General features: G+C 40.1%; 1 protein-coding gene across 1 annotated transcript in view; it reads right to left on the reverse strand.

The window, feature by feature from the left end:
• CERKL (ceramide kinase like) overlaps positions 1-15,636 on the reverse strand; it is a 107,002-nt gene extending 91,366 nt beyond the window's left edge. The window contains exon 1 of the mRNA XM_031451758.2: positions 15,399-15,636. Within this exon, the coding sequence (XP_031307618.1) occupies positions 15,399-15,636 (238 nt within the window). The remainder of the gene's footprint in view (positions 1-15,398) is intronic.
• Between the last annotated feature and the right edge of the window lie 2,292 nt (positions 15,637-17,928).

The following is a 17,928-nucleotide window of genomic DNA, read 5'->3' on the forward strand; positions in this document are numbered from 1 at the left end:
ATCTTTAAGGAGTAATTTTGAATTAGGTTATAAGGGTGGTGCCCTAGTCTGATAGGACTGGTGACCTTACAAAAAAAGGAGGAAACACCAGAGAGCTCTCTCTCTACACGTGCACAGAGGAAAGGCCTTGTGAGGGCACAGTGAAAAGGTGGCCCTCTGCAGGCTAAGGCAGAGAGACCTCACCAGGAATCAACTCTATATAAGGCAAATAACGAGGTCCTACTGTAAAGCACAGAACTATATTCAATATCTTGTAATAGCCCATAATGAAAAAGAACATGAAAAGGAATATATAACTGAATCACTATGCTGTATACCAGAAATTGACACAATATTGTAAACTGACTATATTTCAATTAAGAAAGAAAAGAAAACAAACTCTGACAGCACCTTAATCTTGGACTTCTAGCCTCCAGAACTGTGACTCCAGAAACAAATCAATTACTTTTGTCTAAGCTGCCCTGTCTGTGGTAGTTTGTTACGGGAGCCCTAGCGGACTAAGACACCACCCTCCTTTAACTTGTCTTACGGCTTCATTTCTCCTTTAGAATCTCTAAGTTTTCTACCCTAGGTGACCTGCTGTCTTATCACATCAAGCAAAATGTGGCAGAGAAATTAATCATTTTCCTTTTTGCCCTTTTGTTCCAGTATTTCCAAACGTGAACACTGAAAAATACTGAACGCCAAAGTGAGAAAAAAACTTTAAGAATTGCTTATCTTATTATCAACTAGAATACTCGAGTCATACTAGGAGCACACTGAACTATTAGGTGGGAATTCATCAGGATAGTAAGGGAGGCAATCCAGCCCTGAAATAACAACAGACGAAGGTAACTGAGGAACTTAAGATTTGAAAGTACCATTTACAGTATTTTTCATGTTGCCTTCCTGCAGGATCAAACAGAAAATCTCTTAAAAGTCCTTGATATTTTTGCTCCCACTGGTTCTTTAAAAGTCTGCATTGGAACTAGAAACACTGCCTCCTTGAGCTTCCAAATTCAGAAGGACCCAGCATGGCTGCACCTGAAAAGTTAAGGGTCAAGACTGACTCAGAATTAAGTGGAGAAACCGGTCAGTTTGAAAAGGTTCCCCAAAGCCCAGAAGTGACTAGAAAAAATGGCCTCTATACATCACTCCCCCATCACCCCGTCGCCTACTAACGCTGCTCCTAACACACCCTTTTGCCTAAGAGCTCAAGTTCTAATTTAAGGGGCTGAAGGGAGGGTTTTAAGAAGGTCCCATATGGAGGGAGATTTTGCCTCAAGCAAAACATTCCCTCTTCTTACCACTCATCCTAATGTTTGTTCTCTCCTGGACTCACACATGATTTAAGAGTCTCAGAAAAGGGCTCTGGAGTACGGAGACCAAAAAGAGAAGAGAGAGAAAGGAGAACAGAGCTTATTCTGGGAATTTTTCTCAAAGTCACAATAGTGCTAGATATTTACATTTTGCTTTTCTCCTCTATCATTTTAACCCTAACTCCTTTTAAGCTAAGCCATCTACAGGCATTAAAATGACATTTCAGGAAAGCATTTATCCTAAATTTAAAATACACAGCACTAAATATAGTATGTTGAAGAAAATTACGCAAAGAACGAGCTCATTTATGTTTTTGAATTATTGTGAAGCTCAATACATGATTTAAAAAGTAGGTGTCCATAGCTCCTGCTGTTCTTAACCAGTTTCTGTATCTTTGCCTTTCCCAAATCTAAAATAAGCTGCTGATATTACATCATTTTCTATATTATCATCCATAAACTTTGAGAGGCATGATTAAAATTCAGTGGTTAACAGAGCTATTTAATCTGGAAATATGTATTAGCCTAAGACACCATTAGGTTTATTCTCATATATAGGGATCAGGAAAACAAAGGAAAGAAATCCAATTATTTAAAACAGCAATCCCTTAACACTGGGATTTTGTTTTAATTATAAAGAGTGTGTCTTATTAAAAACAAACAAAGCCTTGTCCTTTAAGGGAGAAGTCCCATTTTCTCTAGTGAACATGCATGCAAGATTTCCTAAAGAATGCTTCAACAAATTAATTTTGCTTTTCTTCAATTTCCCATGATATAACTGACTTCTTAAAAAGAGCATCAAGTAAACAATTATGAGCCCACCTGTTCATGATATCATACCAGACACCAAAGTTGATGAAAATATATTTCATTTTATTCCCCCTTCCTCTCCAACATAATAGTACAGACAAAATTTCCTGTACTAAAAACCAACACCAACAAAGAGTATATGCAGTAGTGAGTATTAAAATAACTGCTAAATAGTCTTTATACTTTAAATGACTCCACATGTACCCAGGACCTGAAAACCCTTTTCATGAATGTCCTCTCCTGCCACTTCCGTACTCCAAAGCCTTGGATAGGGTAGGGGGTTCAGAGGGGTAGGAGGCCACAACTGAAAGTAAATGGCCTGCCCTACAAGAGGCAAGTAAATTCACTGGGGACTTCCCTTAGTTGGTCCTACTCCCATCACACACAGAGGAAAACTAAACCACAATTTGAGGAAATTACACACCCCTTTGGGTCCAGCCCCACTAGCCCACTTAAATGGTTCAGTGTTGAGCCCAGACGGTTGAGGGAACTCTCTCTTTCTCGAGGGACATGGAGGCTCCCTGATCTCCTATTTCAGGCCTAAGAGAAAGCTATTTACTCAACACAGCCTCACTTGGGTTTTACCACTAAAACTACAGCTTTCAGTAATCCTGTCACCCTCACAGAATTGAGTTTTGGCATGGAAGGCACACAGACATCATGGAGGCCCAAACTGAACCACAGCAGGTCCAGCACGTAAGGTACCTGCCAAAGGCCTCAGCTCAGTTTCGGCCAAGTGATGGCAAGCAGGGGACAGAAGGTTGTCCTAATGACATAAGTCCCCCAAGGGACAAAGAGAGGCTGAGAGCAGCAATGGGAACTGAGTAAGCATGGAGATATAAATGATGACACGCTTAGAGTCTGAAGGAGTCCAACAGCTAATGCACTGAGAGCAGATGAGTAGAAAAAACAAAAGTAAGCTGTTCTCGTTATTATCTTAACATAGGTATATACTGAGATTAAAGACTATGCCTCATGTATCTTTACTTTATTCGGTTTAGAGTTGATATCAAGTACATAGGTAATATGCAAAATTCTAGAGATAATGTCCTCTGATGTAATAAAAGGAGTTGGAAGATCTATTTATATATTTTCCTCTGGAAAACATGGACAAATATTGCTATTCAAGGAAATAAGTAGCTACCTCTTAAGAAAGAAATTAGAGGAAACAGAGAGGAAGACAGGAAAGAAAACGCCAGACAATGGAAATCTGTGACCATTGCTTCTTCCTCAAACTCATAACAAAGCAAGTAAAACAAGGGATCTCACCCATGATATAATCAATGGCTTATGTTTCCTACAAGTTTTTAACAACTTTTTGAAACTTCATTTCCTTTTCCTTTGTCTGTCCTTACACATCCATGGAAGATTAGCAATTGGCAAAAGATACAAACTGACCAATGATACACCACAACTGCTGCACAACTGCTAAAATTAAGAGTAATTTCAGAACCATTAGAAAGCAGTTTTGGACCTACAATTTTGGATCCCAAAGGATCCATTAAAAGGGCACTTTCCTATTTCAAAGTTATCAATGACACAATAATGAAGAGATTTTAAAAATGAAAAGAGATTTTAAAAATAATGTGCACAGTTCCCTTCTGAACTATGCCATAAAGCTGACTCAAAATGTTACTAATTAATATCAATAGCATAAAAACCAGAAAGTGCGACTTCTCTAGTGAAATATTGTAAATTCATATTAAAAAAGGACTGCCAGGTCAAATTCTAAAAAAAAAAAAAAGAAAAAGTAGATACCACCACAAAACTAGCAGATGTTTCTTGGGGTCATTTGTACAAAAACATAAGCATATGTTAAAGAAATCTGACACTATCATGGAATCAGTTGGCGTCTAAAATAATAGCAGCTCCTTATGGCAATATGGTAATATCCGTATCACATGCACAACACATTATGTTGCAACAGTATGTGCAGACAAAAGTGCATCAGTGGCAGCAGTAATGACCGGTGCTTTCATTAAGGTGAAAAAATAAAATTAGAAGGTTATATCCAGGGAATAATATTGTTTAACAGTAAATTGGACGTGATAGTATGTTGAATTTTCAGTTTGCATTTCACTGATTTTATTGAGACTTTTATAAAGGCAGAATATTAACCAAATAAGAACACTAAAATTTTTATACGGAACTCCAGCATGGGTTTTCTTCAATCTACCCAAGAATAATGAAGATAGCTGTTATTTTCAAAGCTGATGATAATATTTAGTTAGTTTAGGATTATGACCAAGAATTCTCCACTCCAAAATCAGTGGTTGCAACCTGGTGTTGTGTACTCAGTAAAGCAACAGATAACTGCTGAATCATTTGAATGTAAAGCAGCACATAATTTAGTAAGTGTATTATCAGCTTGAACCTCACAGGTCTAAGATCTTCTAGAATATTCCTTTGTTACTAGTCACATCACCCCAAAGTATACAAAGTACACAATGAATGCTAATTAAACTTTACTGAATGAACGTGTTTGAAAAGTCAAAGCAAAAAGGCATTTCATAGCTTTGCGCTGTTGGGACTCATACTGTGCTTGAGGAGTTAGATTTGAAAAAGCACTTAGAATTTCAGTGAACACATTTTCCCATGCAGATGAACTGGATGCAAGGTGAGTCTGGCATGTACCTAACAAAGAATTCAAGTACTGAGAAGATCTGAGTAAAATTAGGCTTCCTCATAAGATGTTTCCATGGCATGAAGCCCAATAACAGCAGGTTTTCTCCCAGTGTAAAAACATTCAAACAACCTGGAGAACGACAGATCTGTCTTTCATTCAGAAGCTAGAATATCAAGATATTTCTTCCCTGAAATATAAAATATTAAAAATGCTAATTAGAAGAAATGGAAATATTTTTAAAGAATTTATTCTACTTTTAAAATAAGAGCATATTATAAATCAAATCTCAAGACAAAAACGTATCCACATTAAAGTATTTATTATCTAAAACAAGTGGGCTATGAATGGGCCTTCAAAAATGCATTATATTCACCAAGATTTTAACTGTGATAAGTTTTCATCTGTATAATGAAAATCACAACATACATACAATCTTGCCTTTACACTTTCAATACAGGAAAACATGCCTAAAGCATAAGGAAACTAGTATACACTAACAGTTGCTCAATTTCATTGATCTTATCCTTCCTGCACAGATGAGCACTAGAAAGTACTTTGAATTATGTGTTCGTAACATTGATGAAGGTTAAAAGTTTAATTTGGAACATGTATTATTTGCATTAGACAAAAAACAGATTTTATAAATATATGAGTTTTTGGAGTTTAAAATGATATAGAAATCATTTTTCTACATATAAAAATTACCATTTAAAACTATTTTCACTGATTTTTTAAAATATTTCATTAATACCTAAACATTATGGTTGTACAAAGATTTTAACTTTACCAGTATTTAATGAACTATGTTTTCTGAAAATAGCTTTCAACTATTTTTTTCCCCAAAGTAGCCCCAACCTAATAAGAAACAGGGCACAGAAGGAGAGCCCGAGGCTCATGGAAAACATAGATCTTAAACTTGAGAGGGTTCAACTTACAATCCTTCAAAGCAATTTCTCCAGCTTATGCATTTTTCAAGCTTTCAATTTCCCTTCTGTTTGGATATTCTGCTAGTCACTGGCATATGTGATGCTTGGTAGAATACATTTCAAGTAAGATAACTCTTAGATCAGCAAAATAAGCAACTTTAGCTATGTCCACCATCCATCCCATTGTCCAAGCTAAAAATCTCAGCAGCAGCATTATTTCCTCCCTTTTCCCTCAAACCCCCATCCTCCAGATTCTAACTCTGACGATACTCCTCTGCACCCAGCCTCACCTCCTCACTCTGCCTGCCACATACACACTGCCCCCTGGATCTTCTGGTGCACCGGCCGCTGAAGGCTCCTCAATGTGGAGCCCATTTATAATCCAACCTGCCCCCGTGGCTGTCTTTCTAAAACCCAAACTCACTCACTTTAAAAAACAAAAACTTGATATCCTCTGACACTCAGCCTTTGCTACCCCTTACTCAACCCTCAGGTTAAGACGGTAATTTCCTGGCATGATATTCAAGGCCCTATGCAAATTACTGATGTATACAAAGCACTGTAATCTTTGTGTAAAGATTACAGTGTAAACATACACTCTCCCCACAGTCTATGATCTTAATGTCCACATAGCTCAAAGCATTCTTTCCTGAGGTTTTTTTCCAAAATACTATTTTCCTATAATGGTTTCTCTATTCCTTTGTACTGCCAACTCCTAATCATGCTTCAAGGCCCACATTCAAGTTTACCCTCACAATCCTCTGCAGCTTTCCCTGACCTCTCCTTTTACCGACTCCAACAAAATTATTTCCTCCTTTAGCTACATTTCCATGGTTCTTTATAGTGCCCTGTAATACCTCAACTGCACATAAAATAGATCACTTGGTTATTTTGCTAGTATGTCTCCCTGCAGATTGTGAATACTTTGAAACAGAAATTGTGTCAAACTGATTGTAAAATCCTTGGAACCTATCAGGTCCCCTAGCACATAACAGGTGCCCCCTAATGTTAGGAGAAATGAGCTAAAAATATGAATAATTTAATGAGAAAAACACATTAAAAGTATGCTGAGATACCATTTTTCATCTATCAGATTGGTTTAAAAAAAAAAGTCTGACAACATACTCTTTTGGAGAAATTGCACAGGAACAGGTGTTCTCATAAAGCGATGACAGAAAAACAAAATAGCACAACCCTTTTGAGGGAATTTGGAAATATTTAGCAGAATTATATGCAGGAAATAGATGGGAAATCTCTGTACCTTTCACTCAATTATGCTATCAATCTAAAACTGCACTAAAAGTCTATTTAAAAATTACATAGGTATTTATTCTTTGAGTCAACAATCCCAATTCTAGGAATCTATCCCAAAAACACACCAGGGAAAAAAAGACATGATAAGGTTTTTCATTATACCACTTTCTGCAATAGCAAAAATAACTAGAAACAATCCAAATCCTTCAACAGAGAGGTGGTTCAATAAACAATAGTACACAATGGATTATTGTGCAGATATAAATGGAAAAGAGGACTCTCGATACATACCTCTATTGAATGATATACTGGGTATACTGTTCATCAATGAAGTTCTCAAAGTGGAAAAAAGTATATGTGGTATATAGTACCATGCATTTAAAAAGGTGGCAGGGGTGGGGTAAGGAGAAGAATGTATGTATATGTTTGCTTATATAAGAATAAACCAAAAAAATTTAGAAGACTTACCTATGAAAGGAAGAAAAGAAAGGGGTAGAAGGGACACAAATAAAGGTTATGCTTCCCAGAATATAGCTCATTTAGTAGTTTTGATTTTGTAGCCATATATGGTTTGGACGATGATACTACACTACAGACAGACAGACTCCTGGAGGCATTGGGGGAATTCTTCCTCATTTGACAGAGGAAACAGCAGGACCTACTGGGTTCACTGTGGACTCTGAAGTCAGACCACTTGGCTTGTAATCCCAACAAGCCCATTACTAGCATGGCCTTGGGGAAGTTAACATCTCTGGATCCCAGGAAGAAAAATCTACCTGGACTACATAGTCTTGTTGGGAAGATTAAACAAAATAAGATACTTAGCACAGGACCCAGCAGCAGAGTAAGCATCAATAAACGTTCTCTATTTTCAAACACTGGACACTGATATGTAACAGCAGTGGTGGTTGTTGCTGATGAAAATCTTGGAATGTACGCAGCAGTTCCCTGATGCCTGCTAGTATGTTGTTTTAGACTTATCTGTAGACTTGTCAAAAGTCCAAAGCACTATGCCAACTGTTTCCTTACATATGCACAGCTGCCTGCCCTGGATCCAGTCTTCCATTACACTAAGGGTCCTCGACTTCTGGTTCACACGCCAAAAGTCAGCATAAAGTTTCATTTCCTTCCAACTCCATCTCCCTCCCTCCTTTCCCATTTACTTCATCACATACTGATTTTGGAAAACCAAGAACATATAAAGAGCCACGGCCACTAAGAGTTTCTTTCCTTTGCTCACCATTTGCACACACGACTAGAACTCACTCACTCAGCATACACTACCCCATTACTGGCACGGTACTCCTAAAACCTGGGCAGGGATACAGTCATATGGAAGAATTAGAGAGGCCTATGTTGAGGACTTTGATGTTTGTGGGTCTGTCAGTACTTGAAATGTAATCTAATAACCTAGTCAAGTAAGAGACTAGGCAGGATCAGTAATAAGGTTCAAAAGGAGTATTCTATCCAGTCATCTGTCAATGGACATTTAGGTTGTTTCCATGTCTTGGCTATTGTAAATAGTGCTGCTATGAACATTGGGGTGCATGTATCTTTTTGAATTAAGGTTCCCTCTGGATATATGCCCAGGAGAAGTATATTTATACAATGGAATACTACCCAGCCAAAAAAATAATAAAATAATGCCATTTACAGCCACATGGATAAATCTGGAGAATGTCATTCTAAGTGAAGTAAACCAGAAAGAGAAAGAAATATACCATATGATATCACTTATATGTGGAATCTAAAAAAAAAAAAGACAAATGAACTTATTTACAAAACAGAAACAGACTCACAGATATAGAAAACAAACTTACGGTTACCAGGCAGGGAAGAGGGTGAGAAGGGATAAACTGGGGACTTGAGATTTGCAGATACTGACTAATATACATATAAAACAGACAAACAAGTTTATATGGTATAGTACAGGAAACCATATTCAATATCTTGTAGTAACCTATGGTGAAGAAGAATATGAGAACATATGTATGTATGTTCCTATGTGACTGAAGCATTGTGCTGTACATGAGAAACTGACACATTGTAAACTGACTGTACTTCAATAAAAATATATTTCAAAAAAATAAACAAAATAAGTATTCTAGTACTGAGATCACAATGAATTATATCTACCATATCTCTGGCCCTTTAAACAAGGATGGTTCACTGTCCCAAATTACAGAGGGCACAAAAATGTCCAGTCTTAAAAAAAAAAAAAAAAAGCATGAACATATTTACAAAACAGAGACAGACTCACAGACATAGAAAACAAACTTTTGGTAACCAGCGGGGGAAGGGCATGGTGAGGGATAAATTGGGAGTTCGAGATTTGTAGATACTACTAAACATAGATAAACATCAAGGTCCTACTGTATAGCACAGGGAACTATATTTAATACCTTGTAATGACCTATAATGAAAAAGAATATGAAAAGGAATATATAAATGTGCGTGTGTATAAAAAAATCACTGTGCTGTACACCAGAAATTAACACAACGTTGTGAATCTACTAGACTTCAATTAAAAAAGAGAAATACAAAAATGCACAGTGTAGGCAATAGCATCCCGTGTACCCAACCTATCTGTTGACCCCCGTCATCTACTGCCGTAGCGCTTTGGTTCTTTTAGCTCCATAATGTTCAGACTTCCACAGTTCATTTCAGGTCCTCCTGCTTTGACCAGTTGCATCTGGACCAGCCTCTCTGGCTTACTGAACCTGACCTTACCAGCCCATCTGATTTTCAGTTTGCATGCCCGTTGGCTTCCATGCAAGTACTGTGCCCCACTTCTAGGAGGATCTTACTGTGCCATTTGCATCCCCAAATACTCACACCATGTAGAGGAGGAGCAAGAGGAAGGGGATACAAAAGTAGATTCGTTTCAAAAAGTACTTGATGGTGCCACATGGTCGTGGTGTTATTTAATAACAACACTAGTATACAGACTTTCATGAGGTCAGAATACACGGGCCAGGACAGTTATCATTTGGAATATACTATTTCTATAGTAAGAGATAGATTGTTTGCCAAATTGCAGTCTCAATAATAATAAATCATAATGATGAGGGACAAGAATGATTTCTACAGATGAGACGTCAATTTACTATCAGCCAATTCACAATAACAAAAGCATTTTTTCTACTCAGAAAACATGTTAAAGGGCTTTGCCCCTTTGGCATCTCTGGACTCAGTTGTTTTATCTTTAAATCAGCAGCTCAGATTATATGTTCTTATCAGTCCTATGTTTAGATTACTCCAAAACTGTACCTTCCCATAGAAATAAAGATGAAAATCAATGCCTGGGAATAAAGGGAATATATATTTTCAGCTCTTTCCATCCATGTTTTAGAGCTATGTTGTTCAATGTGACCACCCCTAGCCACATGTGGCTATCATATTAAATTAGTCACAATGAAATAAAATGAAAAATTCAGTTCCTTGGTCACACTAGCCGCATTTCAGGTGTTCAATAGCCACAAGCGGCTGGTGGCAACCATATTGGATACAGAGCATACAATTTGGATACAGAGCACTCCATCTTCACAGAAGGTTTAACCAGTCATGCTTAGAGATTCAATTATATATTTGTTTTTCTGTGTACCAATTCACTTTAATAAAAAGCTAATATTTATACAATATGAGCTTTGTGCAATATTTATACAATAGGGTAACAGACCTGTCAAAGCATTTACAAACTTCATAAATAGTACATGCAGTTAGTTGGTAAGCTTGATTTTTCACACCCATCTTTTAAAGATTCCTTCAAATGTGACAGCTTAGGAACATACTAATTTTTTTAAAGAAGTATTTTCTTCTTAATATGTAGATTGATGAATCAAAGCATAATGTTCTACTGAGTAATTAGTCCTTCAATAATTCACATGAGTAATAGGTCATTTTGGGGGTTAACCCCTGCTTCCATTATTTCTAACCATACGCTCCACCGACAGATGTCTCACTTTGGATGTACACAACAGAAGTGTGGGATCTGTTTCACGTACATCTGTTCCAAAACAGCTTAGGCAGATTAATACTTAGAATGTCCCCAGCTCTGCTAAGTCCCACGTAATCAACAACTCCTGTTTTAAAATTGATTGGTTTTTTTCTCATTTTCACATTTTTCCACATTACCTTTTTAAGTTTCCAGCAAATAAATGTTTATGTAAACTTAAAGCACAAGAAAACCATTCTCTTAAACATTTTCAAGAACTTATTTGGAAGTCCAGTTTTTTCCAGATTTTTTGGTTACTGCTCTAATTCAGCTGAGCTCAAAGTTGTGGTAAGAATAACCTTTTGGAAAAAACATACCATGAAATTGTGTAACTTCAGGTAGTAAGTCTATAAATAAAAGAACTGTAAACCATAATTAAGACTTGAAATCCTCACTTTATTTTTAATAATTAAAACAATATTCTAATGCTAATCAAACATAAAATCCTTGCCCTGAAATTCAGTTAGTGGGTAGAGGAAGCAGAATGAAAAAAAGGATAAGCTAGTCCTTTTGTCCATTATGAAAATTCTGCTTACAACTAGCCTTGACCAACAATTTTCTATCAGATAACAGTTTCTTCCTTTCCAAAGACAAGACTTATACAGAGGTGACTGCCACTTCTCATACTGTAGAAGCTGGGGAGGGGGAGCAAGGAACTCGGCCTGTATTTCCCACATGGTTCTAATTAGAACTAATTCACTAGGGCTGTGAAGCTTCTGCTGTAAAATACAATTCCTCCACGCACACTGTTAAGGTTGACCCCATTGATTATTCAAACCTTACTTATTAAGATGTCTTAACACCAGAAGCCTACAAAAATCAGTACTTTAAGATGCAACTTCAGAGTTAATGACTATTAGAGATCATATAATGTAAATGTCTCATTTTGCAGGAGAAAAAACTAACTCAGAGGGGTTAAGTCAGTTAGACTGCTATTAGTTGCAGAAACAAGACGTCAGGTCCCGTGCTCTCTACTCCCGAAAGCTTTTCTACACCAGATGGGAGATTACAGACAGCTGGAGTAAAAAGCTATAGAAGGTCCTGCAGTACTTTCCATACTTCAAAGGTGCTGTTCATTAGTCAATGATAAAGTGCCCAATGTGAGATAGCAAAGAGAGACTTGCAGGCATTTGGCATTCTTGTCAGAGATCCCTAAATTTATCGTTCTTAAATGTACTAAAATATGAGGTTAATATAGTCTAATCCTACCCATAAGCTTTTCCCTTATGGGAAAATATCATAACCCAGGCACACAGTACAGTGAGTAGATCCTGCTCTGGGGATGCACAAAAATGCTCATACCTTCTGCTCCTATCTAACATTTCCAAAAGAAGTTCTCTACTTGGTAAGCATACGTTCCTCGAAGTTTGTCCTTGGTTTAGATTTAGAACCATGCTAACAGGCCAGCAGTGATAATTTTGAAAATGTTGAACTCTGAAAATATATAATCCAGTAACAGGATAAGCTCAGGGCTCAATTACAAAGTATGCATATTGGTCTATGGCATCTGCCCATGTCCCCTTTCTGAGCTCTCTTCTCAATTTCTCATACTTTGCCCCTAGTCCTGCCACCATCCTGGGAGCTAACACCACCACCCTAGACCTGCTCTGCCTGGATAGGGTCCAATGACCCAGACTTGCCTGATCTTTCTCATTTGGCCTTAAAAAATTCACCTAACTTCTCTCCCATTTCTTCAGGATTTTGCTCCTTCCTAGGTCACTGACAGCTAACTTGATAATTAACATGAATAAACTTGTTTAATTCCACAAGGAAAATGACCGTAATCTGAGATTCCAATAGAAAGATCATGAGGCACCACTGCAGGCAATAATGAAGATATTTTCTGAACAGGTGATGCCATTTTGTGTATCAATTTACATTACAGAGGTACCATCCCGGTCAATCTATACCCTGGTCACAGATAGCTTTCTTTTTCTATCCTGCAGCTGAGCAAGATGGAACTTTCTGGCCATGATGCTCACAATGGAGAAGTGGGCCAACATTAACTTAAGAATTTTTTTTTTTTTAAAGAGTCCTAATGCTTTAACAGAAGGGGAGTGGTATACTCATACAGGTGATGAGAAGTCACTGTTAAGTAGCAGTGTAGTCATCAGGTTACAATGTAACAGGCAAAACTGTAAAGTTCATGAGACCAGTTAAATTCATTCCTGCAACAAATATTGTTTGTATATCAGGCACTCTTCAAGGTGCTGAGAGCAAAGAAAATGGATGTTCTGACCATCTTCCCTTTTCCCTACGTAGATCCCATCTCTGGGAGCTACACCATCGATTCCCATGGTGCTCAGGCCTCCAGATTTAGTCTGAATTATACCATCCACTTTCCTAGTTCTTCAGTTTGCAGATGGCATATCTCAGCCTCCATACTCCCATAATCTCCAATTCCCATAAGAAATCTCTTCACACACACGTGTGTGTATTGTACATTTTTTTCAAGGTTGTTTCCTCTATAAATTTGCCAAAACCCATAGAATGTAGAACACCAAGAGTGAACTCTAATGTAAATATGGACTCTGGGTCATAATAATTTGTCAACGTAAGGTTCATTAGTTTTAACAAAGGTACCACTTTGGTAGGAAATGTTGAGAATGGGGAAGGCTATGCCTATGTGGGGGCAGAAGGTATGAGGGCAATCTCTGTACCTTCTGCTTTATTTTGCTGTGAACCTAAAAGCACTCTAAAAATAAACATCTCATATGTTTGATCTAGTAATGCCCTGTGATCCAACCCCACCCATTCCTGGAACAGCCAGTCACTGGCCAACTCGCAACAGACACGGTCTCCCCCCACTACATCCTCACACACCATGTCCTCCCAGGTATGGTAACCTTAGTGTACCTTTTCCTCCATCTTCTGGGCCAATTTCATTTGTCTTTCACCACTCACATCTAAGCTAACTCCACATCAGAGAGTATTTCTCTCATTTAAACATATCATCTCTTAATACCTCCTTTTCTTTTCCCACTCTTTTTACTAAGTAAAACATCTCTTGGTTCCTTCTAAAAATAGAAGTGCTTACTGAGGTGCTAGGCTTCTGTACCTCCAATTTTCAGGGCCCAAAGTGGTTTGCATACCAGGTGTTTCTTACAAAGAAAAAGCAGTACACTTAGATGAAGGAGAAGAAAACCAAAGGGTTTCAGGGCAAAATTAAACAAAGATCAACACTTGCAACCTTTAGCATTATAAACTGTCAGAATGTCTTTTAAAATTCTACTGCCAGGAATGCTAATTAAGCCTACTTTTCCCCAGTCACCACTCAGTATACAAAACAGCATTTTCTGTTTTTTGTCAGCATTTGACTTTTTGTGTACCAGGACTGCAACACTGATCTAAACACCTCTCACTGCACGTCTCATTTTAATGCTATAATATTTCAGCTTCACTGTAGGTTAAATTGACCCTGTGGGCTAATTTAAACTCTAATCGTAAACTTCTGTGTCCCCCAAATTCAAATTGACTTAAAAATTACACAGAATTCTATGTTCACATCCCGAGCTTTTAACTCAATTTCTAGAAAATACTCCACCTTGGTTTTCATGAAAGGTAGCCTAAGTTGAGTGAGTGAGCTGGGAGCACACAGCAGAAGCCGAATTCCCACTTACCACCAGTGCTGGGCCCCTGACTCATCAGTTTTGTTAAGATTTTTGTATAAGAAACCTTAAAACAGTGACATTGTTCTATTCTTTAATAAAAATAGCACATTGCCTCTTGTTTTCCAACAGGGGAAGGCATTTTTGTTTAATTTCATAAGTTAGCATGTAGAAGGGACTGTGTACCACATCCCAAGGTTTTCCCGTAAAACATCTCTAGAGTAAGACTGGAAAGAGTTCTATGGTACAGAATTATAACACTTCCTAAATAAAATTTGAAGTCAAAAGACAAATGCACATCAACAGCATGATGATTCTAAAGTCAACATCACACACACATTCAAAGTTTCTAGCCTGAGCCTGAGTTAGACTTGATTTAGACAACGGCAAGGAATGTGAGGGAAGGAAAAGTTCGGAGATTCCAAAGCACTGGAGTTAAACTTTCAGAAGTCAGCAAAATGAGAGTTGGATTCAGAACCCACGTGTAGGTATTTTATGTAAAATGCTTACATTCAGCGTTACCATCAGATGCTTAGGGAGTAAAACTTCAACTTGGAGGGGAGGAGGAGGTAACTTTCCCGGGTTTGGAAAACACAGCCCCTTTGGGGCTCAGTTCTCCCTTCAGAGTCGCAGAGCAGAAGCTGACGTTGGGCCCGGGGTCACATCCCGGGCGGAAAGCGGCAGGTGGCGGGAGGCCCCGGGGGGTGGCTCGAGTTCTCCCCAGTTGGGAGCGAGCGGGCGGCGGCTTCCGGACGCCCTGGGGCAGAGGAGGAGCTCGCCGAGGGCGGAGGGAAGGCGCGGGGAAGAAAGGTATGCGGCCGGGAGAGGGAGGAGACGCCGCGGGAGGCGAAGGCGCAGGACCGGCTCACCGGGACCACTCACCTGTGGGGCTCTCGGGCTGGATGGGCCGCCACCTCAGGTCCCGCTCGCTCAGCACCACGTCGCAGCTGTCCCTCCCAATCTCGAAGATGCCCCGGAGCAGAATCTGGTCGGCCGCCGTCCCTGGTAGCCGCCGGGACGCCCACAGCACAGAGGGCACGGCGTCCGCCGCCGAAGGCGCCTCTTCCTCTGAGCCGCCCTCCAGGGCGCTCACTCGGCCGCCGCGCCTCCCCCGGGGCATGGCGGAGCCGCAGGCTGGGCCCCAGCCAGGGGTCTGGAGAGACCTTTGCAGGAGGAGCGAGAAGCTGCGGCAGCCAAGGCTCTAGCTGCGTCCCGCGCTGCCACAGCAACCGCGCACGGGACAGGGAACCAGGAGGGGGGCGGGGCGGGCGGGCGGGGTCGCCCTCTTCTAGCCCGGCACCCCGGCCCGCCCGCCTCCGGTCTCCGCCACTCACCGCAAAAACACCCGTGTTCAGAAAGAGGAATAGTCTCCCTCTGCCTTAGTCGCTACTGTTCCTTGAGATTCTGCGCGCTGCGTTACCGGCCAATGTTTACGCCAGCTTTTCTCAAACTTTGACTTCCACCCCCACCCCCGGGGCATCTTGTTAAAATGCAGATTCTAATTGGATAGGTCTGGATGAGGCTCCAATCCTATAGTTCTGGGGATCTCCCAGGTGATGCCAATGGTCCTTGGAACACACTTTGAGTTGCAAGGGTCTAAGCATGTTTTTCCACCTTTCCAGAGAGCTCTCCTGGGGAGCGGAGGTCGTGCTTAATAAACGTGTTTGCATGCCCTCAATAGTTGGTTGATCTTATGCAGCTGATAATGAAAAACTCAATTTCCAAAAGCCCTGAGAGGAAGCCAAAGGAAAGTCCCTAGTTTACACAGACAGACTTTCGTTTTAACAAATTTAATATTAAAGGAAGTTGTCTCCAGCTGTAAGTTTTGAGGGCCCCACTTTCCCCCAAGATATCTCCTCTGCAGTCTTGTCTCTGCCTGGATCTGGAACGAGATTACAAGCATCAGGGCTTGTTCTCCTGAAGGCTGCTGCTGTAGTGCAGCATTACGTGGAAACGGAGAGAGCCCTGGAGGAGGACTCATCCTTTGTTTTCTCCTGATAGCTGAGATTCATGAAATTAGCTGTTAATTTGGAACGCACAGAGTCTGGAGACCAGTGGTTCTCAATCATGATTGCCCATTAAAGTTACCTGGGGAGTTTTTAAAAATCCAGATGCCCAGGCTACACTCGAAGAGAATTAAATTGGAATCTCTGGGGATGATACCAGACTTCAGGCATTTTTAAAGCTCCCCTAGGTGATTGCAATGTTCAGCCAGAGCTGAGTATCACTGCTTTAAGCAGTGCATTAACAGGGAGCTGACCACTTGTGATGGTGAGAAAGGAAGAATGTGAGTTCTCGGGAAGAGGAGCAGAGTGGGAAGTAAATCAGCAGGCTTATTTTTTCTTACTTTATTTTTTTTAAAAATCTGCCCTCATTTTATATAAGGTCGGAATAATTGTATTGAGAAAAAGTTAGGAAGAGGAAATTCATTGAGTTGGAAATCTAGTTCCAGTGTGTTAATGGCTTCTGATAGGCGGCCGCCTCATGTGCTGTCCTCGCCCCTGGTCACGTGGCAAAGTCAGACAGAAGAGTTGATGGGAGCAAGAGTGTCTCGAGGTTCTCTGCTCAAACTTGGGTTTCAAACAACCTAGGATGGAGACCTTAGGTCCAGGCAAATCCCTTTCAGACATAAAGCTCCCGTGTGCCAGTTAAGTGAGGACTCTTACTGTTTAATGCTCTGAAAACAAATACCCAATTCCAGGCGAAGCGGGAAGAGCCTGGGTTTAATCTGACTGCAGTGGGCAGTTTCTTGAAGCAGAAGTGAAGCTGCGGCTAAACCCCATGCAGGTGGCTCAGTTCAGCAGTCATTAGTGGGGAAGGCTGGTGCCCTGGGTAGAAAGAGTGGTGGTTCTGAAGTCAGTATCTTGTATTCACAGCTGCCAGGCAATCAACACAATTAGAGCTCACTGGCATTTTAAAAGCTCACTGAGAGCCAGGGCAAATAGGCCAAGGCTGTGGCTACTTCTTAGGACCTTTGCAAGAGGCATGCTGCCATTTTTCAAGCTTCAGTCCATCCAGACAGCCAAAAACACTGGCCTTGCCTTCAAGGATGAAAGTAATGGCTGTGCTCCATTCTCTCCCTTTGACGAGCTGCTCTCTTCCAGTGCTCTAAAGGTTGCAGGCCCCAGAGCTCTAGCCACCGGATCCATCTACACAGGCATCAGTGCCATGGTTGACATACTATTCAGGGCTCGTCAAGTGATGTGTTCAGCCCCAACCACCCCCCTGAACTTCAGACACTGTGTTCAGCTGCCTCCCTGACATTGCTACTCAGCTGTCCAATAACCATCTGAAACATAACATCTAAAACTAAACTCATGATTTGCTATCAGAAATCTGTCCCTTCCAGAATGTTCTAAATCTCAGCAAATGGTATCATCAAAATCCTTGACATCATCCCTGTTTCCTCTCT

This window comes from Camelus dromedarius, chromosome 4 (assembly GCF_036321535.1).
Source record: "Camelus dromedarius isolate mCamDro1 chromosome 4, mCamDro1.pat, whole genome shotgun sequence".
In the NCBI taxonomy this organism is placed as follows: Eukaryota; Metazoa; Chordata; class Mammalia; order Artiodactyla; family Camelidae; genus Camelus; species Camelus dromedarius.